A 26,821-nucleotide genomic window follows, 5' to 3' on the forward strand; every position below is an offset into this window, starting at 1 on the left:
GAACTTTACCAAGTCCCAAAAATGCAAATATGAAACGGGAAGGAGGAGGATGGATCAAACAAAAGTCAGAAAGTGACTGCACCACTACAGCATCCAAGGTAACACGCAAATCCACTTGCATAGATACATTTTGATATTGATAAATTAAAGAAAGCTTTCTTTGATAACTAAAGGATCTAACGCAAAATCGTAGTTGTAATATGTGAAATGGAATCAGAACAAAATCAGAAAAAAATTGGAAAGAGGGTTGAAAATCAAACACTACTTTTTGGAGGAGTATTGCGAAGCGCGTCGACATACAATATCCATAAGGATGACAGAATTAATCGATTAAATAACAATATTTGTAGGATTTTGTTGGCTAAAAATTAAAATCTAGGACTTTGCGTATTTTTATGGTGCATTAGGCCACAAGTTTTTTGCTGCTAGGGGCACCATTGCTGAGGTGTGCTACCATCTTTCTTCGGATCATTCTCCAGGGATAGTAAAAATCTTTAAACGTCCGACCACCTCGCTGAAATTTTGTAATTATGTTAGCACTTATTTGACACTAAAATTGAACTCGATGTGGACATAGCTCTTCAGACTTTCAAAGTACACCATGTTGCAAGAAACAAGCAAAACTAAACCAATACCTAAGTCGCAATAATGTGAATTTGATACAACACTGGGTAGTAACTTCTGGGCAAGATATGACGCCGATGAAGGTGCGTCACCTGTTAATTATTTAAATTTAATTTAAATATAAATTATTTAAATTATTTCGTATCTGAAAAAATCATTTCCCATCATTAGGATTTCGGATAAAACATCGAAATAATGAACTGAAATAAGATTTTCTCAGGAAAATAATTACCTTTACAGAGCCATATTTCTCGATATCGCGTAGGCATTCGACAATATATGACACGAAGGAGTAGTATAGGAAGTAAATCTTTCCTCATTAATGTCCACAGGGGATTGGGTGCAAGAGCTATACTATATACTAAGAGTAAATGCAGAGACGAAGAGACTGGATTGTTAGCGCCCATTTCATTTGTTGGGGAAGTTCTCACGTCAACACCGAACTGCAGATTTTCAACTTGAAACTCATTTTCTTTAACGCGAAATCACGATAGCATCTTCTGACATCGTGGCTTTTGTCGGAAAGTAGCGATGTCGAACGATAACGCCCACTTAGGGCCACAGAGGCATTAATTTCGTAATGCATAACCTCTAACCCTTCCATTTCGCCAAAGTAAAGATTTATTTTGAGGCGAACCAAAGTATGCCAAAAAAGAGTAAAACACCATAGTGGAACTCACATTTAGTAAAGTAGAGGAAAACGACAAGGACACTTCTCAGCTGAGGTCTGATCAACGATGAAACGATGGTATTGGCATTCTGAAGAAGAACGTAACGTCGGCTAGGCAATTGTCATTGAGAGGCTAGACTATGGTATGAGCTAGTAGAATGGCTTTTAACTCGTTTCATGGATACAGTTGACATGACAATAGCTCTACATATTCGGAATAGATGCAGCACATATTTGGCATGTGCTTACATTGAAATTACCGATCAGTCTATCTTCTCTGCTAAAAGAAGGGGAAAGAATAGCAGATAGGCTCATAAGTGGTACTCGTATGTGCAATCTTAGGTGGCCGCTTGATCGCAGCCAGCAGGCAGGACTTTTTTGGCTCATGTGAGAAATGGCCATTAGAGGTGCATTTAACATTTCTTTCGCGACGATGTGTGACGCGGCAACACAGCAGCCATGATAAAATATGGCCAAGCATTGGAGGGATGAATCTTTTATGTCGGGTCACAGAATAACCAGATTCGACCTTGAGGAGAACTCTGAAATAAAAGAAATAGTCAGGAATCCGAGCAGAGCAGATTGGGACTGCTATGTAAGGCACCTGAGCAATAATATGGCTCATCCAAACATCGTTCTGTGAAGCGTTTCACCAAACTACAGAAGCATCCAGGCTGTACAATATCCAAAAATAGGGCAATATCTTCTGTTTGTCTGAAGAAGATGGGACATTTACTGAAAATAAGGAGGACAAGGTAAATCTGCTTTATAGAACACGTGGTGGTGGTGGAGAACATCATAATAACAAGCTGAAGTAAGGGACAGTATAGCCTTGGGATATACACCATAGGCAACGTGGATAAAAGTGGTCTTTCTTCCGAGGATCCTTTTCATCCTAAAATTTTCCAACCAATTTCCCCGACATCTTTTGTACTCAAAATAGTCGAGGCGGTTGTAGACAACTACATTAAAATTAACGTTTTAACGCGTAATCTCCAATGTCCATGTCAGTATGCCTACCGGACAGGACGGTCAGTCGAAACTGCCTGTATCAGCTGACGGATATATGCCAGCAGCATGTGCATTTTTGGACATCGAAGAAGCGCTTGACAACCAATCGCATACAGAGATATAAGACATCCTAGTTCGAAAGGGAGTAGGAAACACCCTGGCTTTCTGGATGGGCTGGATGTTATACAGTAGGCAAATAGACATGCTGACAGCTACAAACGCTATTGTAATGAACACTACTCAACTTTATATGCAAGGTAGGGTACTATCACCCCTATTGTGAAATATGTTGGTTGATGAACTGTTAGAAGAGCTAAAAAATATTGGAATACATTTCAAAGATTACGCGGATGACATTGTGTTAATTTGTAGAGGCAAATGTGAAGATTGCCTACTAGCACCTGGTGAAGAAGCGCCGCGCATTAATCCAAACAAGGTCACCAAAGTACCATTCACTAGAAAGCGCAGGTTTGATCACCTTGGAGCTACTAAACTACATTGCATGGAGGTTAATCAAGAAACCGAGGTAAAATATTTGTGAATTATACTGAACTAAAAACTGGTTCGAGCTTTTGAGAAAATTCGACTTCTTTCACACTGAGATTTGTGCCATTTTATTAGTAGAAGGAGAATAAGGTGATAAAAATGGCAGGGTCGCATCAATTGAATCTGTTCAGGGAGATAACATAGAAAGCATATGGAGAAATGTTGACAGCAGACCTCTGGCTGCATTGGCAAGTAAGATACTTCAAGCCCACACGTTTCATACGGAAAGGGGACAGTGCACGAGGAATAAACAAGAAGATGATTTAAAAATTTCTGATTGAGATATATAGCTGCACTGCATTCACTCTCACCATAAGTCGCCGATGTGGAGAAGAAAAATATTTGGGGATGAATCGCTTACTCAAGGACCAGGACTGAAACAATGTAGCGGGCAGTACTAAGTGTCTAGTCTACAGGATAGCCCTAAGTATGTTGCAGAAATATAGCTGTATTAAAACAACTGCCAAGTCGCCTAACAGTGCCTTCTTCAGAACGAACATGAAGAATCTTCAATAGGCCATTGAGAAATGCAAGGAGCAATGTTTCATGCACCTCTGTGAAAGAATAGCTTTATATTACTTTCACGTTGACAATTAAGAGAAAAAGATATCCCTGGTTTTCCTAGCATCAGGATATTATCTTTCAGAAAATGATAGTGACTACACAACAATCGCCCGATGATGAAATTCTGGACGCCGCAAAAAGAGTGTGGGAGGCGGTACACGAAATATGTTAGTTAAGGTATTCATAGTTTTCCTAAGAGAAGGGTTATTCGAGACAGAGTGGAGTATTATAATACTATCTAACCAATTCTCTTCTTCTGGCTTTGCCCCGTTATGCAACAGAGCCTGCTCGTTTTGATCATATGCACTATTTATTGCGGTCGTAGGCTTGGTCCGGAAATCACCACTTAGCCTACCAAGCCATTGTAGTTTCGGTCCACCTTTTGGTCGTTTCCCATTGATTTCGGTACTTAGGCAAATCTTAGCTAGCGAGTTTCCAGCCATCGAACACTATTCTCTGGCAATTTTTTAAAAATGCATAGGTGGCGAGTACTATTATAATGAGATTCCAGTTCAATTCTTTTCTATATGATACCAGCGTTGACACTATCGGTCAACATCTTGGAAAATAGCCGATAATCAGAAATTCTATACCGACTCAATGAAGAATACTTGCGAAGTATTCTAGTAAGAATACATAAAAAAGAAATAAATAATGAACCATTTTAATAGGTTTTTGTTCGACGCAAAGTTTTAACAACGCCTCAGCCTTGATTGATGGTGATTGGTTATAACCTACCTACTTCAGCTCTGATAAACGTCAGAACTTGTAGGTGGCTAGGATCATTATTTCGTTGGCGAATAACAATACCATCTTGAATTACCTCTGACAATCAGGTGAGAGTGAACATTGAAGCGATTCACTGAAAGGTCCTCCATAGCACCTAAAAGTGGGAAATAGATTGAGCAATAACCGCAGCTTTTAGATGTCCTCGGGGTAGAGCATCAACAACTGACTTTCACAACTATCTGGAAGATGCTATGGTTACTACGGCCGCTATCATCTTAGGCCTCAGGCGCAAAAAAGTCGGAACGGCTAGTTCTATAATGATTATAAACAAAAGAAAAGGGTGAATGCTGCATACCGAGCAATACAACAATTTTCAAGAACGCGGATACGGTTAGAAGCTTATCATAAACTCTGTCGAAGGAAAAAGTAACTTCATAGACAAATGGACGACTGGAAGTCAACAAGTCTACAAGCTTGAAAAGCACTCGCACCACGCGCGGAACTTTTACTAACAACTCAACAGGGTGAAGCCGTACAGACTTCGATACCTACATTATCGAAACAGCATGAAGCGATAATTATTTTGATAAATTCCTCCACACTGAGAATACCAGGTTAACGGCACTGTTAAATAACGGCGGATAAATGCCGCCGCCGTCAAACATGTCAGAAATGGACAGAAATGAGCCAATTGTTCCTTCAGGATACGGGTTCAATAAAAGGCTGACAATCTGTTCACAGTATGCTATTGTTTTGGAACCGGAAACTGAGTGAGTTTGGAACCTGGAACGTGCTCTGGGACTCTCATCTAACGGGTCGAAAACTACAATATAAAGAGATAGTATTGACGGTGGAGGAACTGATACTATTAGACCGTTAAGAGTAGGACTCTCTAGAGCATGCTGTTTTCAGAAGCAGAAAAAGATCCGGAACATGAGTATGCGGAATGGTTTTCGTCGTCCATAAATCGTAGAATTCGTTTGTAGCAGAAACATTGTAATATTTTCGATTTGCCTCCTTCACCTCGGATTCATAAGAGAACACCAAACGGGTGAAGTTCAATCAATTCTCATTGAGAACCGAGTTGTATCTAACATCTCCAATGAACGTACATACCGTGGAGCGATTGCGGTAGCGATCACTATTTCGTCAAAGAAAAATATTGATGCGCGTTGCAAATAACAGGAGTAGCAGGCTTACCCCAGCCATTGCAAGAGCCAAACTAGCCAAATATGTAGAATTAAGATTCAACGCTGACAAGATCTTCAGTAAAAACAAACGAAAGCATATAAGGGACGAGATCCGCAGTTCGACTGATAACTTTGAGAGCCATAATTTAAGTTTTGCTTATAACTTGACGAAATGAAAACATGATTTCAGCGCAAAGTAATATTTTCCAGGGAAGCAGACTAGAGGCAAGAAGTGTGGGAATGAGGACAAAGGTTCGTGGGCTCATAAAGACTATGTGACCTATTTGTAAAAATGGCGACAAAGTCTACTGCGGGAAGTATAAAGGGATATCGTTGTTGTGTTATCATACCATCATCATAGTACCGTAAAAATAATCGAAAGAAGTTTCGAATCGTTTTCAAAGAAAATTATCGAGAAATATCAGGAAGGGTTTCAATGTGGAAAGTAAACGATTGATTAGATATTCTCAGTGCAGAAAATATGGAGGTATCGGTCTTTCGTTACTGTACAAAATATTGTCAGAATTTCAAGTTTCGGCGATAATGAGTAGACTAAATAGACTGAGTTAGCCCATATGGCGACAAAACAAAGGATGGTATCGAGAAAAACGACTTCCTGCGAATAATAATGACGGCTAATAACTTCAAAACCCTTTCCTTCGGAAAACAGAAAGGATAGAGGAGAGGAGTAGTAAAACATATTTTGTCTTTTAAAGATTATGGATGAAACCCTGCTCAATATGCTGTGGTAGGCAATATTGAATTGGTGGACTTTGGCGCAAAACTAGGATGTTTGGGTTTTTTCCTAAGGCAGGCTGTTTACTACGAAAAGATTAGGTAGGAAAATTGGCTTCCGAATTTATAACAGGAATAGGTGTGAATTCAGGCCGAGATGTCAAAGTAGTTTGTTGACATATTCGAAAGCCAAATTCTAACTCAAATACTCGGGATGAAGCTGACTGAGGAATTCAATGCGCTAATAAGATACTACAATTGCGGTGTCCTTATGATGTGCAAAGAATGGATAACAAAAGGAAACCAGAAAGAGTATTCGGAAATAAATCTGAATGAAGCCAACCAGTGCAAAATCCACCCAAACCATGTGAAGATTCGGTAAACAAACCTAGAGAAAAATTGCAGACTTTTCGCAACTGGAGAACGCAGGAAGGATTGAGGACTCTGGAAGTGGTGTATCCTAAAGTTTAAAGGCGGATTTGGCTTATTGTGTTGTTGAAGGAGAAAAGGTGGATGTGCTTGAAGATTCCCCTCGTTAGAGATGAAGGCTCTAAGGGTGAAAAAATATATTTGAAAAACCATACCGTCTACACAAAGAGTGTCAAAAAATCTTCCGCTTCAAGGCTGTAATTTTAGTATGTAGGTAAACGTGTGCTTAACGTGTTCAAGATGATTACACTTGGGTACTTAAAATTAACCGATCACATCGAAGAAATTAGGCCAATAAGATATCAGAAGGTGTTTTGCAGAGTAAAGCCCTTAGAAAAAGTTTACTATAAGAACGCAGAAAGTGACAGAAAAATCCTGTTGATGCGGAGAACATTTTCACTCATAGATATTCCAAACGGAAATGCAGTCAGAAGTAAGAAAGAAAAACTGGCACTGGACGTTCCGAACAGACGACGTATATCTCGTAAGAAAACTTAAATGGATGAAAAAATAAACTAAAAACTTTCATAATTTCAAGTATTATTTCAATTCGTTGCTTCCTTTTCTTGCGAAATGCTCTTTTGGCAAACCGAACCAGGAGGCAATTTCATTGCCAATTTGTAAAATTCCTACCCTACTTTTCTAGTTTATTCTATCTTACAGTATTGTTTAATAATATCTAATTTTAATAATGATTTCGTGAAATTTTTATTTTATCTCTCAGTCGCCTGAAGTTAAATGGGTTATAAGGGTATTGTATGGTTTCGTTAGTTTTTAACTAATAAGCGTCACGGTTATACCTATTTGTTAATATTTCGAAAAATTCCTTAACCTACAAAATTTGATTTACTTCGTGTGAATTGAATGTTATTTTTTAATTTACAGCCACAAGAAGTGTTTCTTGAATGCATTCGTATTTTGTCTGTTCTCGTATCTGCGGGTATGTAGGTTGGTTTTAAAATGATTTCCATAGCAAATTACCTAAGCGCATTGGGGGCTTTTCAATTTACATAGAAATAAACATCACGAATTGACTACTCCTTATGAATTTATATAAAATGCGATTTTTTGAATAACAACAACGGGGTAACTAAAAGTAGGCCAGTTTGTAACTTAGGCATAGGCCAAATTTATTAAATCACACAGCCAAATTTGGCAATTGTCTGTTTTAGGCTTCGTCGAAGTTAAGCTGCAAAATTTGGCATCTAATATACATCTGATTATAAAGATTTTGTGTGGGGTTTCGAAAGTTTCTAATGGGGTTGACACATCCGAGGGAAGCGGCTCGACTTGCGTCTATCTATTTTCAAATTTACCTGATCAGTTTACTTTAGCAATTCGAAAATTTACCCCTGCACTTTGACATTATCTTTCCCTCCACCTTTTATAAATGAAAAAACTTCAAATGCAGTTTTCCTTGACATCTATTGCACACTATCCTAATAAGTCGGCTTTCGAGGTAGATATTTTGATAAATCTAGCTTATAACTAGTTTTTGTCTCATTTCTCCCAATTCAATTCGAGAATACTCTCAGAAAATAAATAGACAAAAAATCACAGGTCTAAAGAATCGGGTGGTGTCGGCCTGCAAGGCAAAATTCCAAATGGATCATCTGCTAGAAAAACGTACTCCTCCACGTCTGTGTAGTAAGAGGGATCAAAATTGACTTCATGGAAATCTAGATCTAACTCTAACAGATCCCACGAACCACCATATTGGCTATTTGATAGCCGACTGTAAAAACCCCCTAGTTCCTCGCGGTCTGGGTCAGACTTGGTATTCAAGTCTACGTCAATGCCGCTTCGACTATCTAATTCGCTACGACCCCGGTTTGCAGACCGGAAAAAGTTTCTAAAAGGATCATTTGTAGACATAGGTGAAACTATAACGCTAGGTGTGGACGGCTCTTGGATAACTACGAAATCGTTTGAAAACGTGTCTGAAGGACATCGGTGTGAGGTGGAGGATGTGGGTGAAATATTTGGCGTTGGTGTTTCGGGGGTTTTCAGAGAAGGATCTGAGGCATTTTCATCGAATTCTTCTCCGGTTTCATCAATAAACGACCTACCCACTGAACTTAGGCTAAATTCAACAAGTGAACGATTTGCCCCAGTGAATCGTTGTTGTAAGCGGGTTGTTGAATTTGACCTAGGGTTGTTGTTGGACACAAGTTCAGGCAGTTCAGATATTGTTTCGGGGATGGCAGTTAAAGATTTACTACTGCTTTGAATTTCACCAACGTTTCCGGAGTTGAGAATTTGCACAGGACCATCTACTGATGGATTATTTGTGTACAGGCTCACTGTATTCACAGTGGTGTAACTAGTGCTGTTTATACTACTCCCACTGAAAGTGAGTCTCGATGATGAGCAGATACTTTGACTTGTTTGCAATGTTGTGTTTTGCGCTTGCTGTTGTTGGAATGTACTTGTAATTGTGGCTGTAGATGTTTTCATCGTTGTAGCTAAAGTATTCGATGAGTTATGTAAAATTGATTGCAATTTGGGTATGCTATCGTAACTCGATTCAAGCTTATTCGGAAATGATTTCTGTTTAAGACGCACCTGGAGATTTCTATTGTTTATACTATCCATTGATGAAAGCTTCATTGACGCCATTGATGTAGTCGTAGCTCCGATATCGCAAAGTGGAACTAAAGTATTAAAAATATCTGGTGATTCCAACGGACTAGAAAGCGGCGTGGAACCTAATGCTGCATTTACTAAAAATCTTGAAATAAAATCAAATATGAGAATCTCATTGGAATTACATAAAGAGCGCGGACCACTTACATTTGTCGCTGTAACAAATTCTGCCAAACAGCTTTCAGCTCCAGGGATGGCGCTCGTAGTATTAAACTTTTTCTACGTAGGCTTTTCTTTGGTGTCCTCGACAAATCAGGTGCACAATAAGCGGTTGGACTTTCGGCTGTTCGTCCATTGGGATCGACAGTTATCCTGAATTCAGTTGCTGAAAAGAAAGTTTCAACAGTCATTTGCGATTATCACCCCAATGCAAATAAGTACTCACTTTTTTTCCTCATATGAAAGCAAGAGTCAACTATATTAGCTATAGGCAACGGCTCCTCAGTGATGAACATTACTCGATCCCTACTAACTTTTGTAAATACTAGAATATCACTAAACAGTAAAGTCCAATATGGTTTCACTGATCGTCCTTCCACCCTAGATAGGTCACCGCCGAAAATCCACTGCCTTCCTTGTACGGCCAATGTGAATGGTTTACACTTAGTGAATACCATTCTTGACTCCAAGTCTTGAAGCGTGAGAAGCGGTCTACCTTCACCGAGTGGTTCCATTAAGCCACCGCCTACCGTAATTTCCCGGTAGGCAGCTTGTAATTCATTTATAACGGAAGTAAAATTTTTATGTTCTTCACTATCTACACGACAATGGGACGCTAAGAGTTGCATCAATTTTAGAATTTCACGAAAATGTTGGAGGGGTCGATGTATAAACATTGTCAAATCGGGACGTTTACGTGGCACTTGTGGTTCGGTGATAAAGCTAACGAAATCGGAGCCTGGCTGACGGGATTTGTTGACCTGCACGGAAAAGAAATATTTATTCATCTGTCAGACGTGTTCGAAATGTGAATGACCGCAAGTATAGGGTTAACATTTTTTTTGCTTACCAATACACAGTCAGCTCTCTTTATACCATTACAATACTTTTTGTAGGCCGCACATATTGCTGTCGTCTTCGATAGATACACCCGCGATGCGAAATTTAATGGAATCTCCTGATCATCTTGTACCAACTGTTCCAGTATATCCTCTGATATCCGAATCAACTCGTCGATATTTTGAAACAAGGTCCGGTGATCATTTGGAGAAATGAGATCACGACGTTCTTGGAGAGGTATTGCGAATCGTTGCATTCCGAATTGAAGTGTGTTCACAAAATTTTGCTCTCGAGTGATGACCTGCACTAGAATGCGACGACGTTGGTCCTCGATGGTATGACAAGGGGCTATGGACTAGAAACACACAGAAAGAAATATAATGAATCACAAAGGAAGTAGTTTCCAAATCAAATTCATTCTGTGAATGTGGTTAAAAGATAAGAGTTTACACAATACTGTGAAAAATGGCTGACAAATAAGAAAAGGTAATGCGAGCTACATACATCACAGTTCAGCGTAAGGGGTGTTTCTAGTAAATTTCTAAAATATTTGCTATTATCAGATTCATCTTTGTTATATAACCCCGTCATGTTATTTACATAGCATGCTGCTTCCAAGCCCAGGTAAAGGAGGGCCGTTTGAGGCAACATACTTTGTACTATTTTCAGTAAAACAAAAATAAAATACGGAGATCAGGGAAAAAGATAAATAAAGTATAGTAAATCCTACTTGATCTGTCTTAGTGACAAGTGACGCAACAGGACGACCAGGAAAATGCATTTAATGTTGTCAAAAACAAAATGATCGTGTTGAGAGATCCTAATCCTCGGAGAAATGCTAGGACATTCAAAAAATAAAATAAAAAGTCGACTCTGCTTGTAAACGGGACGCAGGCTAAGGAAAGAGAAGAAGCTTTATCTTTATTAGATATGAAGGAGATATGAGAATGGAGAATAATCTGAGGGCTAGGTAAACATCATACAGGGAAGTACCATTGTGATTTGTTTCAGATTTTCCAGTTAGGTGGTTTCCAAGAGGAATTCCTTGGAATGTAACCCCTCTATTCCCTTTCAAAACGAAGATTATTCATTTGATACTTTGATTGATATACATACTCGTCCTATGAAAGCATTAACATTCCGCATTCCGTGTCGTTTTTGCCGACGGGGGCACCGAATTTGATTTCACTCGATACGAACGATTGTTCCGCATTTTCTCTTCCATAGGCCCCTTGATCAATAGAGGACCAAAATCATCAACACACATCCATTCTGGGTGCTCAGTATTAAGGAGTACAGAAGGAAACTCTAGGCTTTTCATCGTGTGAGCATGCTAAAAGTTACTGCGCATTTCAAACAATGCCAGCATTCATGGCTAGGGATTGTAACCATCGATACTTTGGCGGTAATATTGTTAAAGGCTAACCGAAACAGTGCTGGCCTGACACGCTAGATGGTGGTTTGAGAGCACGTCGAATTCACCCGGACACTGAGCTGACTCCGCTATCGAATAGGACAAAGACAATAGGAGAAGATAAAGGGGGAGGAGGACCACGCTGGCTCAATTAGGTTCACTGATAGGATGATTCATGATTGGTTTAAACATTATTAATAATGGTATAATTTTTTTTCTGTTAACAGTGTATTATAAGTTCATTTAACCAAAATGAAGATAGTGAATATACAAAAAACTCTTCTTCTATTCCCTTTACCAGACAACACATGGTATCGTGTCCTATACATATTATGAATTTGTTTTTCGATTAACTAGAGATGCCCTGTTAGTTGGGGTTTAAAACTGCTTGCCATGAAAGACCATCTGCAAATTTTGAAACTTTATTATTACCAGAACGTCATACGACGCCTCGGACTTCATCGGCGCGATCGTTGGCTTTGAAAAACGGTTTATGATTGGTTTCTGGGATGTGCACACACTCCATAATAACGGTATTAGGGACCTTCGAATATTTGCTTACTCCAATGTAAGCGAGGCTTTGACGCTATAAACCTGTGATTCTGTGCCTAAATGAAGTGATATGGTGGAATTCTGGGAAGTACTCGTATTCCTCTCTGACAGTACGCTTTTATAGTCTTGCAAAGTTAGTCGTGGCAGACTCAAACTCCATGTGGGATTGTTGTTGACGACTACTGCGGAAGAGTGCTCCCATGGTCTGGGGACCCGGTTGCTGATAGAATTTTCGCTGCAAGATTCTGTGCAGGTTGAGAAGCATCACAGCTGTGTAATGCGACACAACAGTTGCGACTTCCGATTTAGGAGAGAATGATGCTTTCAATCAGCAATTGAATACAGTTTAGGAGAAGTTTCTTAACGGTAACATTGTGATCATGATACAACAGTTTGCTCGACATGTGATGGTAAAGGATGGTCTTGGCAACTGTAATACCAAGGTAGAAAAGTAGACTTCTTCAGCTTTAACGGTTTATATATAATCAGGTGCCATCATCTATCTGATAGCCACCCACCTTCTCCTGCTATCGGTACATTGGATACAAATTCTTAACAATTTGTCCAAGAATATTAGTGAGCATCAAACGTGTCTTCATTGTGGTACTGATGAAATTGTTGGCCACTCTCTAAAGGACGTTGTACCACCTAACTCTCCGCGGAGACGTGCAGGCGGAACGATGGACGTAAGAAGCTAAGAGCTCTATTTACGTCTGCGGGCGGAGAATTACCACATAGTATCCAAAGTGGCGAAAGTAATTCCGCTATTGCGTTCAAGAGGAAAGCAGGAGCTGCTCCAAATAGTGACGATTTCGTACCCTATATCATGATGGTACCCCTCCGCTCCCTGATAGTGTGATCATCATCGGGATGTACACGGAGGTTACTGAGAAGGCTCCTCCCCTTCTCGCACCTTGCCCAGGTGCCTTGCTCTCCATTAACTCCTCACCCCCTCTTTTAGGTTGGGGTTGAGAATTCAGCCTTCTCCATAATTTTTTCTAGTGTTTGGGCAGCAAATTCAAAATTTTCAAATTGTAAAGCTTCATGTAATAAGTCCAGTGATTGAAGTTAAAAATCGTTTGCAATCCCTGAATTTTTTCGGGCAGGAACGATGGACATGCAATTTGTAAGGAAGTAGGAGTAGAGGGTGGCATAAGAAAAATAAGAAGAAATAAGGAATTATATAGCGCCGATGTGCGCTTCCGCTAGGGTAAAATGGCACCCCTTCTCGGGGGTGGAAAATTTTATATTCGAAATAACCACAAAAATCGATTAAATGGTCAATTCTAAGGAGAAACTTGAACAGGTATTGGTATGGAGGATATTTCGAAGCGTAGGCACCATATAGTGGCGCTCTCTTGAATTTTTTTTCAGATTTTTCGGTTGAATAGTTTCTGAGAATGTGTCCGCGAAAGAAATTATCATTTTCGATCCCATGCATACCCCACGTTTAAACTAATGGCAAAACTAAAACCGGCTTCGGAAAGTACTAACGGAGACCTTTCATTTGATACCCCACCTGACTATATTCGATGAAAATTACACGTCCCTTTTGCATGTATATTCGACGTAGAATGATGAACCTGTATGCGTGAGCATTCACAGTTCCCATCTTGGTGTCAATCGCTATAACCGTTTCCGAGAAAGGTAGACAGATCGTAAATCGATTTAATAAGGTTTTATTTTAAACAGAATCTTAAAAATGGCTGGGGATTAGCAGATTCTTCGTGAATGGGATTTTAATATTTCACTCGACTTCACTCTTATTTGCAGAGTACATTCCAGCGAAGTTTGAACCGCTATAACTTTGACACTAGCAAGTTTATGTGAACAGATAAGTTTATATGAACTGGTATAGGTGGATATAATAGATTTCATATAAGCGTATCAGTTTTCCAGAGCAGTAGATTCAAGGTCAACATTGGCATACTGCGAGGACAACAACTGACAAAGACCACTGTTCCAAAAGCAGGGACAAGCAAAAGCCCGTCTGAAATCAATATATCAGACGTCAGAAAGGAGGCAGCTCTCAGAGGCGCAGGTGCTAAATGGTACCCGCGTTATCTGAATTAAGGGTGGAAACCAGATGAGGCGATTAAGAAGGATCAGAACGGACCTTAGCGGTATATCGTAGCCAAGAAAGGGGGGGAACATCCAATCCTGAGCCCAAGAGGGGAGAAAACCCGGCAGGTCAGGGGTGAAGGTGGGAATCAGGAAGTTCGCCATTAGCTATGATAGTGCGGTCAAGGGCATTTGACTGGTTCTACTGCCAAAAATGTTTCTCAAGCAAGTACTGACTCGTAAGGTGCAGGAAACTATCGAAGACCTCGTCGTCAGACAGATGTCCAAGGGATGGACTGCGAAATCTCTGTTCACCGGGATACACTTTCGACGAGGTTATATATTGATGGACTGCCAGATAGAAGACACTGGCGTAGGACCATAGTTCTTAAATTGACAGGTTGGGAAGGAGCAGAAATGTCAACATGTGCTAGGGATGATAGACCAGGAGCACACATGGTGACCGTGCTTCTCTCGCCGCAAGAATAAAGACGGAAGATCTCATGGACCCCTTATCGCTCAGAATAAGTATCTTGATACGCGATTATGAAGAGTCTTCAGAAGCAAGGTGGTGGGCAACGGTAGACTCCTCACGATCGGGGTAGATGACCGACCCCTGGAAGCAATCAAACGTCGGTGCTACTTTATCAACTATCGATTTGGCAACGTGCACGTGCACTGGGAAAATCATACCGAGGTCCCCGAAGAATTCTCGGAAGCCATAGAGGTGGAAAGGACTGGATCAGCCAAGGAAGTTGACCTGCTGCTGAGTGAAGAGCAGGAGTTGGACAACCGTAGACCTAGATCCTCTAGGGTTTAGGATGGACAACGACGCGCAGCAAAGAGCCATGTCGGAGGAGGAGGGTGGTACTCCGATAGCGGAGAAGAGCTCCAAACCATAACGCCAATGACCAGCACTAAGATAGCCCAGACAGACTTTCACCATACGAAAGCTGCATCTGTGGTAATTGCAAGGGCAAGCTCAAGGCGAACGTTTGAATAGCGCTGGCTCGGTGCCCTGGGGTTACCGGAGGCAGATTCGCAGTTTGCAAGGAGGAAGCATGCATGTAATTTGGGACTCCTCTTGTGAAAACCCAAGAGCTTGCATAATTCATAAACGTAATTTATAATATATATGTCTTTCACAGTTTCTTACCAGGGACGTTGTGGCTGTCTAAGCCTCACTGGAAGCCGGGAGGAGCGCTTAAGAGGCAGTCGTGTCATTGGGCTGCTTCCCAGAAGACGACATCCAGGTTCAACCGGAACTAATCGCTCAATTCGTATGAGAAAGGACGTTACCACTTCTCCTCGACTGCGATGCCAACGTCCATCACGAAGTCTGCGAAGCAGCGACACCAATCGAAGAGGTGAGTGCCTTCTTGAATTTACTCTTAGCAATAAATTTCTAACTTATTATTATACAACATAAGGATATATAAATTATTATTATATAACATAGGGAACACTCCAACATTTGTGACCTGCACTAGGCAAGAGGTACTAGACATAATTCCAGGAAATACTTTGTTGAACGGGCTAGTCAGGAATTGGAGGGTGTTGGATGAGTCCTTTATGTCTAACCACAGAATAATCAGATTCGACATTGAGCGTTACTCCGAAATAAGAAAAATAGTAAGGAATTCCAAGAAAATCGATTGGGATTCCTATGCAACGCGCCTGAATAACAACATGGGTCACCTTCAAGGGGGCGGTGACATCAAGAGCGAACTGGAAATATAAACAGCGGTGGAAAACTTGAACGCAGTCATCATTGACGCATATGAGGCCAGCTATCCGGCTAAGATAGTTAAGCCATCAAGGGATGTAACAAGGTGGAACAGGAATCTAGCCAGAATGAAAACAGAGGTACGAAAACTCTTCAACCGGGCAAAAGAAACCGCGGACTGGTCGAAGTACAATAATGCACTGACTGCGTATAGCAACGTGACCAGGAAGCAAAACGGAACAGCGTCAGGGTATTCTGTGAAGCAATCGAACAAATCACAGGAACAACCAGGCTTTACAAGGCTATAGCCAAGGATGGGACAATATCTTTTGTCTGTTTGAAGGAGGAAGATAGGAAATTTACTGAGAATGAGGAGGACAGACTCCCTACCTTACGGCGGCAAGCGCCAACATTCTGCTTGACACCCCAAGAACGAGAGAAGGCGAATTGGAGACTAGCAAATGAGTAATGTTCGGAAGCTTGGGTAAGGTGGGCAGTGGGAACTTTTAAACCACTGAAATCACCTGGAGTAGGTGGCATCTTCCCAGCATTTATCCAGAGGGGCCTAGGAATCATATTAGAGTGTCTTCTGAGGGTGGTAGGGGCCAGCATAGCCCTGGGATATATACTAATGGCATGCAGGCAAGCAAAAGTAATCTTTGTTCTACCCTCAATCTTTCGGACCAATTAGCCTAACATCGTTGGTACTCAAAACGGTGGAGAAAGTCAACTATATTGGAACTAACGTTCTAAAGCGTAATCCCCTACATCAGTGTCATAGTCTTTAATCTCCAAAGGAACTACAGGGGCCAAAACATTGCTACGCTAAACTGGTATGAGAATGCCTTCAGAGAATGAATACACGCGGCTCGTTGAACAAGGTCTGAATACCCTGCGTTCCAGGTCATGTTGGGTTGTAAGGGAGCAGGGACGACTTTACATGGGCCAGAACCACAGAAGGGTTCATTGCTACGACATTAAAAAATGAAGAGGAACGGTGGAGCACTTTGGAAGCTAGGGATATCTACGGGTACTACCTGTAGGTTCTGTGCGGATTGTGATGAAACCTCTATACACGTTCTGGGCAGTGTCCAGCACTTAATACTAGATGCAAAGTTGAATGATTTGGAAGTTGGGAATATACTAAAATTCTTAACCAGTAAAAGGGGCACAATATTTCTTTAAGGAAGCGGTGTGACTTCCCTTAACAGAATAATAATAATACTGCCTGTTCACAGTTCTCACCTTCCGATCAAATTTCGTCTTAATCAGACAGACAGACATTGAACTGATTTTGTTTTACAAACCACCTTTTACAAACAAAACCTTAAGCATGAACATTTTTATTTTTTGTAGGTGCAATATGGATTGAGTTATCGATCATCAAACGTCAACTGCTAATGGCTTAAAACAAAAATGAATACTTTTAACGTCTAATAACGCAAAACCGGTAACTTTTGCGTGAAAATTGAAGCTCGTGTTCTGGATTTGATGTGATTAACTCGGTATGGTGTACTAAAACACAATGAGTTTAGAGCTGGAAGCTGATATCGACTTCAACTGATAGGACTAAAGTGAGCCTTTATTGAAAAACGACCACAATACGAACAATGGCACAACAAAGTTATCCTTCCGCATAATAATGCTCCACCACATGGTATAAAGCCAGTCAAAACATGCTTGGAAACATGGAATAGGAAGCCTAAGTATATCGCAGTCCTGTAGTGCAAGACGCTTCAAGGTTATCCACGATAAATAAAATATTGACAGATTATATAGATTACATAGAGTTTTTGTTTTTAAAATATACATATATTTAGCAAAAAATGTATTGGAACATGACAATAATGGGATCAAATAAAACACTCTAAAATTAACAAACTTAATTTAACCAACTATGAAATGTACAAACATAAACATGTCGTCGAGATAACAGAATAATGACATAAAAATTCGATAAAAGATTCTTGGAAATTTAAAAGATTTCGAATTCAAATAATTTTGCTACAATGAATAATTTATATAATTTATCTACGCAATAGTAAATATTTATTGCCAAATAATATGCCAAAAACAAAATAAATTAATAATAAATATTACACAATTTTGCTAATTTGCCTTTTGTATACAATTGAAAAATATATATTTCAGGAAAGGTTAAGTAAAGTAATCAACCGGTTGAGGAGTAAAAATAAATTAATAAAAGCTAGGAAGGGAAAGTGGCTTAGATAATATATGTAAGTATTTTGCATTATTAGCTTTTCACTTCAACTATATGATGTAGTCTTTGAGTGATGTTATATCTTTAAAAACAAGCAACGATTTTATTTCAAACTATAACACCAGGCCCTACCTCTTTACTAAACGTAACTTGGGGTAAATGCAGCCTTCTCTTAGTTGTCTCTAACGAAGTGTTCGAGCAGACTGTCGACGACCGGGGTTCAACTCCCACTGTCTGCTTAATGGCTGGGGACATTTCTTCTGCTATATAGTTATTCGCTGCACTAGTAACCTTTTTACTACTTAATCCATTCACGTTTGTATTCACGACAATAGGGTATGTTGCTCCAGTTGGGATACTGCTACCTACACGATTGGCACCACTAGCACCAAGACCGGAAATATTCGATGGTCCAGATCGTCGAAAAATTTCGATCGTTAAACTATTCCCTTGCGATCGAATTAAATTCAGGACATCAGCCTCCGGCATCGTTACCACATTGTGTTTATCCACGAAAATAACGTAGTCACCTGGAATGATTCCATTTTTTTCCGCCGAAAGACCAGGTTCAATCTTTTCCACTCGTGGGGGGTGAGTCCAAACAATTGAGAATCCAAAACCCTTTTCAGCAGTTCGCGTCAGCCTCTTCGTGATAGTGAATGGAGTGCGTCCTACGGCCGGCTTAAATGTAGACATTCTTCGATGGGGTCCAGATCCTTGTGATCCAGATCCGCTTCCGTCCGGAGGCGGATCCAACTCCAAGAATCGTAGGAACAGGTTCTCATCTGCATCACGTTGATGAATAGCCTTCTTGCTCAACACAATAGTTTGTCCGCCTGGGTTACTCTCGGCCGTTGCTTTCGGATGGCTGCTATCTGCCGGTACACTATCCAGGCTAATCACTTCCTCTTCAACGCTACTTGTACGCTGCTTCGGTTGTTGATGATTCGCTGTGGTGGTTGATGCCATTTCGTTGGTGAAGCAGGTGCTGTTGGCGGAATGTTTCGAGAGAGATGATTGTATAACGGGATGTGAGGAGTGCTGCGAAGCAGGGGTTAAAGTTGGTGGTTGTGGGTTAGTCAAGCATGATTGAGATTGTAATTTGTAGGAGCCGTTGATGGCGGTTTTAACAACATTTTTTATCGGGAATGAAAGACATCCTAAGAACTCGCTGCGCCTGAAAAAGAGAAAAAAAAAGAGATTCATCCATTTATATTTGATACCAACTAAATCTGCATTTGGAACGAGAGAAGAAGTGATTATATCGCAAATGAAACCTCATATTACCCCACTATATCTAAGTTACGTAATGTCTTCAAGAAAGTGTGCTTCTGGCCAAAGTATAATAACAAGACTACGTAATATGGAAATATGCATGAGGTCGCTGCATAGCCATTCACCGACAGTTAATGGTCACGATTAGTTTGTTGAGGTCATGCTATGTACTTATCGTAATATAGTCATATAATGGTTTTCCACTTGAAACTATCGCAAAACAAGGCTGAGAGTAATTTAATAATGACACCTCCGTACATGAACCCTGATTGAACACTATCGCCTCATTTCCTAAACCTTAGAATCGTTTAAACTATGACTGGTGCTCAAAGTGACTTCAAGTTTAATTTTTCTCTTTGCAGGTGGCACTTTTCTAATGAATTAAATGATTTCGTGTCACGCTACTGGAGGTATATGAATTAGATGAATGTGTATCCGTGATATGATTGTTTTATGTAAACAATAGAAGCAGACGCAACTGCAGGTCGTTTTAGTAGGGCAACTACTTAGTGAACTATTCCTCTTTGGCATGGCTTTTGGTTTTGTTGTATTCCCTCCTTATCCATATTCATCATCAGGTCTATTGTCTTCTCCATGGTAACACATTAAATCAAGATAAAATGATGGCCACTCTCATGGAGTGTTTCCGAAAGCCAACACAAAAGAAAATTTATGACAAATAAGCTTAGAACGTTGTCTCCTCCTTAAGTGGTTTCGTTTGTTCCTAACGTCATTTAACGTTCCCTCAACATTTGAAAAGCTTTCATAAAAAAGCAATGATACAACAAGCGAGAGCGAACTGTTGGAATATTAAAAGTGGAAACGCTAAGGACAGAAGACGGTTTTAATAATATCCGTTTTGGCATGAACATGAAGCTTCCATTGGCCTTGTTCCAGAAATGGTTGTTAGCTAGCAGTTTTCAATGTATGTATGTTGTCTGCATTGATTAGAGAAAAAGTGAAATTTTCCTATTTCGTGTTGATTTTGAGATAGTGCATGTCAGTACAGGAAGTACTACCGGTTGTATTTAAGGGAAAGCGTTGCAATCTGTATTTAGACTGTTTCGGAGCATTCTTTGCTATTTCCGATACTTTTCAGCATTAATGCGGCATTCTCGGTGGTGTTGATCCAATTCATAGTTCAATTCTTTATTAGAAAAACTCTATTGTGATAACGAGGTTCATGACTTCCTCGCAACTTTTGAACTAACCTCAGAGCTTTGGGTTACTGCCATGAGTGTTTCCTTCTTCCAGAGTTTGGTTTTTCTACCACCGTATAACACTAATCATTTCGAATTCGGTCATGGGGATATGAATGGGAATGCGTTTTGTTTGTTGGTCTTAGGCGTTCTATTCATCTATTGACATTTGTTCCAGAACGGGAAAGTGCCAGGGCTGGAAAGTGATAATTTTTTTCACGGGCTGTTCTCAAAGACTACTCAATCGAAAAATTTGAAAAAAATACCAAGCTGCCAAGCTATGGTGCCTGTGCCTCAAAATACAAGAGGTAATATACTATTATTAACTTTATTAAAATATATATCCGTATGAAGGTTATTTTGAGGCCTAGATACCGTATAGTAATAGTTTCGTATTTTTTTTTCAGATTTTCCGGTTGAGTGGTTTCTGAGAACGGCCTGAAGAGCCCGTGAAAAAATTATCATTTTCCAGCCCCTCCAGGCACACAACTCCCTTCTACAGTTCAAAAATTGATCAGGAGGCCTGTGAAAGTCGAACAAACCAACTGCATTCCCGTTCATATCATTTTTCAGATTTTACCTTGAGGAATTACCTGGAACATGATACCACCAAGTTTGGTGGAAATCACACCGTGATTTACAAACGTATTATAGATAATGCTGTCCATTTTGTGCAAATTAACTGCGAATAAAACATAACATAACATCACACTAAAGTGAACAGTCTAACATACTAATTTTACAAACAATGCGAGTTTGGTGCAAATCCGGCGAATCGACATTCATAAAAATGGGTGCCCGAAATTCTTCATAAGGCAACCTGACAGCCGTCCAGTTTCATGTGGTACTGGAATCACCAGACAGGCAGTTGATCAGTTTTTCAATTTTTCTATTAATATGTATGATAAACATTAACTATGTAAAACCAGGTCGGGTTTACAACTGGAATGAAATGCTCATTTTAATTGCATCAGCAACAGTTATTTTTGACTGTAGCGAAAGCAAGTCAAGAATAAGTTTGACTGAAAACTTCAGCAGTAATAGGTGCACCAATGACAGTCGAAGTATATTTCGAGCCAAATAGTCAATACACGACATCCATGATACCAAGATCCTGGAAAGAGAATGAATCCGAAACCGATGGCTAGATGGATGACTCAAAAATAGAATAGAATTTAGTAGACCAACGATAAACGAATTACGCAATGTATTGATCCCATTAATGAAAATCGATCAAATGTGGTTATTATTATTTTAGGTCCCTCGTGCATACCACTCAACGATTTCAGGTTGCTAACGCTGCGTATTCAATATTGTTGAGCTCTTATTATGATCATCAAAATCCACCCAACCCAGAATAGCTTGTTGTCGTAATTATTTGATATTCATTGTGCACAGGTGTGTGAAGTGAACAAAAAGACATCCACGCGGGGAATATCCATTCAGTTACATTGCTATTAACCTTATTGTAAACCCACGGAGTTAAACATTCAAATATTTTGCTCCGCGTCCCTGATTCCAAACTCTCAACATGGCACTACATAATTGTTGATTGATACCCTGAAAACATACATCCATTGCGTTTCGGGGTTCATCCAAAGACCGAGGCTAATGCCTCATTTCTCGGATATGCAATCCTTTTAGCCTAAAAGCACTATCCTTTTGAGGAGATGATCCTGCTAGTTTTTCCCACTACGGCGACAGTAGTGAAAATCCCGGATGATAGGTGGGTTATTTTATTTTCCGTCTACATGAAATTATATTTTCTAACTGAACAATTAAGCCAAGACATAAAAGTTTTGAACAATATCCAGGTCAAATGAATTCAAGACTCTTATTCAACAAATTCAATACGCTTTTGCCAGATTCAGCGACAAAACCATCAGCGACTTCTTTCTGAGGAAACCATATTACGCTTCAAATTATATTTTTAAAACCTTGCCAATCTGCAACTGAACTTAAACCTTCATCGTTTTCCCAACTGCAAAAACAAATAATAAACCAGTAAGATCCTTTACTCACATAGACTTGGATAAATTCGAGTCATATACAGCATGACGGCTCCTCTTTATTCAAGCCAGTGGGTTCGCAACATTTCAGAGTGTATCTCAACTCATCGATTTAACCAAATACCTGACTGTTAGTCGGACTTGACGAGAGCCAGACCCAGAGTCGCCTTGAAAAATATTTTAACAGTAGAACTGCATAAGTAGTGGCAACTTTCCTCCTACCTGGAAAACACTACCTTTAATGAGTCAAGCAACTTTAGGCCCAGAGGGAGCATGGGCAATCTGGTTGATCCATTATTTCAATTCCAAAAACATTATCCTTGATTACTAGTTTGCATTCCATGACAAATACGGAACGTAACACGCACTAAGCACCCATGTCGTACTGTTTTCAAGATCAAAAATAAAGCGACCTAAGTTGTATGTTACATCATGAAAAGGACTTTGAATCCGTATGGGCAGAGGGGCTTACTTATAAACTATAAACTATAAAATAAAATCAAGAATAGAGCCCTAGTTCCAGTTAGAATTGCAATAATTTTCTTCGACGATAGGCATTAATTTGTCATTGTGGAGAATGAATTCTCCGATCTCTTGCCGGGAAAATACTAGGTTTTCTCCCATTTAATGCGGAATCTCCCATTCGAAAGTTAACATAATGGTGCAACTTATGTCAATTTATTGTACCGTTACAATATTGTATTTTAAGTATGAACATCTTTAACGTGATGAAAAAGTATCTATTTATATGAAATTTTATGTAGTTTCCGAACATAGTATCAAATCTAGAATTAAATGATTGGGGTAATAGAACATTTCTGTTGAGCAGGTCAAGCTGTTTTGACAATAGTTACCAAAAATACTGTAATTCTGTAGCGGTAAAATATAGAGTGGGTGTTCCATTGAACAATTTTCCTCAAACAAGTAGTGCTATCCCTCATTAGAAGCCGAATTCTAAGACATTGGACCAGCTTGCCTTCCAATTCGGAAACTTATCAAGTTGGAAAAAACATTACTTCGAAAATACTTTCCCAACCTGAAAAAGGTCTTTTGAACGAACAACGGACCATGCCTAACCCGCTAATCAGGCAACTCTATTAGCAGAGTAAAACGACCCGCATAGCCACATTTCTAAGGCCCTGCTAAATTATGAGTACGAGCTTAAAAGCGAATATCGTCCTCCTCTTTGATTCTCTTGGCCTGGTAAGAATTCATAGAAATTAAGGGGGTCATCCCGTGTGAAGTCCTTTTTTTTGGCTTTTTTTAGAAATTTTTTGTGAAGAACTGGAGAAAGATACAAATACGAATTTTACATCATAGATTTATTAATATCTTGAGCGTGCATAGTAATTCCAAGCCCGATCACATAGTTAGTTATTGAAATACGGAGCAATTTATACATCCATCTCCAAGAAAAGGTGTTTTTCTGCTAGATAGCGGTGCAATCGTCTCAGAGAAAAAAGGTAAACGGCATTTTAACGTAGAGACTTAACTGCAGTCCGCAAATTAGGATTATTAAAAAATATTAAAAACTAAATTTTTGGTGACTTGCTAAACTTTTTTTTTTTGAATTTTTGCGTTTTTTTACGGCTTCTTCAATGAATAAAAAAACTATTGAATGAATCGCAATTATCCTAGTTTGCGGGCCGTAGAAATATGCTCTGAATAAGTCGTGAAAATTGAAAATGGTTGGATAGATTTTGAGCTATGGTGGCAGCCGATTTTCAATATGCGGTTTCGTGAAAAACGCATTTAAAAAGTAGAATGCGATTTCTAGCCATAAAACCTTAACTGACCATTAATCTGCTATACGTAGTCCATAAACCTTAGGTTTCTTGAAGAAACACATGGAAGGCCTTGGCTTCAATTCTTCTCCTTTTAGCGTCATTCGGACCGACAAATACGATCACTTGTTGAACACTATAATTTCCGAATGACTCCGAATATCAAAAAAGCACTTTATCCATATATTCTACACTATATCTAGATACAATTGATGCCAAAAAAAAAATCGATTCCGCGGATCCGACACACGGGATGACCCCCTTTTTTTGGGAGTAGGTTAGGTGAATGCGTTTACGCACAGAGTGTTGGACTCTCGCAACAGCACGCTGGTGGAATACCAACGAAACCCCTGCCTGTCATCAGAGAACTAGCCTGGAACCGCTAAGCACATTACTTCGGGCTAGCCCTCCCACTCTCCCGGCTTTGGGAGCCTTCAAGTCAGGGAATTCCTTTCACCAACGGGAGGGGAGGGGAGGAAGGGAGTTGTTGTTAGTTCAAGGAACCCCTTACCGTCCGATCCCTCCGCCGGTCGAGTTTAATCTTCTTCGTTACTACGTTACTAGAAGAGCCCGAACATAATGCGCAATACGATTCCAGCTGCCAGCGCTCTTCAGCATCTCTCTGACAATGTTGTCTGGAGAGAGCTCCCCTGCGTCTGCATAAAGTTGCTGACGGAGGCCGTCTCACCTCTCGCAAGAGAAAAAGGTGTTTTCAGCGTCATCCGCCACTCCATTGCAGAACACACAATCAGGGGATCGCGCCTTCCCAATCCTGTGCAGGTAAGACTGAAAAAGTAATCAATCTCACCGTGCGTTCTATTCAACCATAGGTCGAATTTGTTGATGAGCCGCGCAGTCCACTTGCCCCTTGGCTCATTTTGCCAAGAAAGTTGCCACTCGCTAAGGGTGCGTTGACGTTCTTCACAGGGAAGCATTTCTCCGAAGTTTTGGCCCTTACGGCGATAGATAGTTTTGCGCTCCTTGGCAAGGAGGGCAACGGGGATCACTCCCGCAATCAACATTACAGCCGGTTCGGAGACGGTGCGAGAGGCAGACGCCACTCGCAAAGCTCCCCGCCTCTGCACTTGAGCGAGGCGTTTACGATGCACCTCCTTGTCAAGGGCTTCAGCCCATACCTCCGCACCATAGAGAAGAACGGACTGCGTTGCTCCCATGAGGAGACGTCTCCTAGTTGATATAGGGCCCCCGACATTCGCCATTAGCGACTCAAGGCCGCGACTTCAGCCCTGTCCGCTGCTACTTTGATTTGCTCGAAGAAGCTCATCTTCGAGTCGAGTGTTAAACCAAGGTATTTAGTCGCTGGTTTTGAATCTACAGTCAACTCGCCGATCGATATGGGACGCAAGGTCCGGGATTCTCCTTCTGGTCAGGATGACTATTTCGGTTTTTTCCAGCGCAAGGTTGAAACCGTGAGCAGTCATCCATCCGCTTACCCGTCGCATCAATATGCCAAGTCTGCTTTGCGCCTGTTCAACAGTGCGTCCGGCAACAAGTACCGCAACGTCGTCTGCATATAACCGACCAGGCGCGACTCTTCGGGCATATCGAGTCTCAGCAGACTATCGTAGGAAGCGTTCCGGAGGTCCGGCCCTAGGAGGGATCCCTGTGCTACTCCCGACGTGATTTCCATCCTCCTCTGCATCTCATAGAGCAAGGAGAGGTCTTTCAGATAATCCCTGAATATCCGCAAGAGATAGCTTGGCACGTGAAAGGAGTTTTCTAGTGTGCCTAGCATATCTGTCTATCTTACGGAATTGAAGGCATTTCTGACATCAAGCGTTATGAGGAGCACTATCCGTCGAGATCGGCGGCTGTGCGCCCCGGCTCGATTAAACGCATCCGAACTGTCTTGCGGATAAGTCCCTGGCAGCACGGATCGCTTCAGCGAGTTTACCCCTGATGAGCTTCTCGAGCACTTTTCCGGCCGTGTCAAGCATACACAGCGGTCGGTATGCAGACGGGAGCTCCAGGTTTCCTTTACCCTTACTGATCAACGCGAGTCTGGCCACTTTCCAGCGACAAGGAAAAATGCCTTCCTTCAAGCACGCGTTGAACACTTCAAGCAGCAATTCTGGCCGTTGGCGGAACACCAGTTTGTAAACTTCCGCCAGGATGCCATCAGGACCTGGCGCCTTCCTGTTTTTCATAGTGAGAACCGCTTCTTCGAGCTCTCTCATTGTGAAAAGGGGGCAATCCACGACGCTTTCCGCGCTATTTACATCAACCCGCACAGGGTGTCTGGGGAACAATGCCCGCACAATGTGCAGAAAAGCATGCACGTGCTATTATGAGTACATAGTAGTGTTAAGCTAGAGTAAGTTTTTAGTAGTTTTAATTAGTTTTAAGTACGTTAAATCAACCATCTCGCGCGTTTTTAATGAAAATTCATCAACAACGGGGCAGCAGTCGCTATTCA

The 26,821-nt window shown here is 40.7% G+C and overlaps 1 protein-coding gene across 3 annotated transcripts in view; it reads right to left on the reverse strand.

Annotated features, from left to right (window-relative positions):
* The window catches only part of LOC119653504 (serine-rich adhesin for platelets), a 123,119-nt gene that overhangs the window by 24,008 nt on the left and 72,290 nt on the right, over positions 1-26,821 (reverse strand). For 2 of the 3 annotated variants that reach the window (XM_038058160.1, XM_038058161.1), the window contains 5 exons: positions 18,250-19,294; positions 10,154-10,498; positions 9,530-10,064; positions 9,292-9,469; positions 9,064-9,229 (listed from right to left, as the gene is read on the reverse strand). In XM_038058160.1, the coding sequence (XP_037914088.1) occupies positions 9,064-9,229; positions 9,292-9,469; positions 9,530-10,064; positions 10,154-10,498; positions 18,250-19,294 (2,269 nt within the window). Of the gene's footprint in view, positions 1-9,063; positions 9,230-9,291; positions 9,470-9,529; positions 10,065-10,153; positions 10,499-18,249; positions 19,295-19,404; positions 19,651-26,821 lie in introns of those variants that run through there. The other variant, XM_038058162.1, reaches the window with a different exon arrangement.

Source organism: Hermetia illucens, chromosome 4 (genome assembly GCF_905115235.1).
Source record: "Hermetia illucens chromosome 4, iHerIll2.2.curated.20191125, whole genome shotgun sequence".
Taxonomy (NCBI): Eukaryota; Metazoa; Arthropoda; class Insecta; order Diptera; family Stratiomyidae; genus Hermetia; species Hermetia illucens.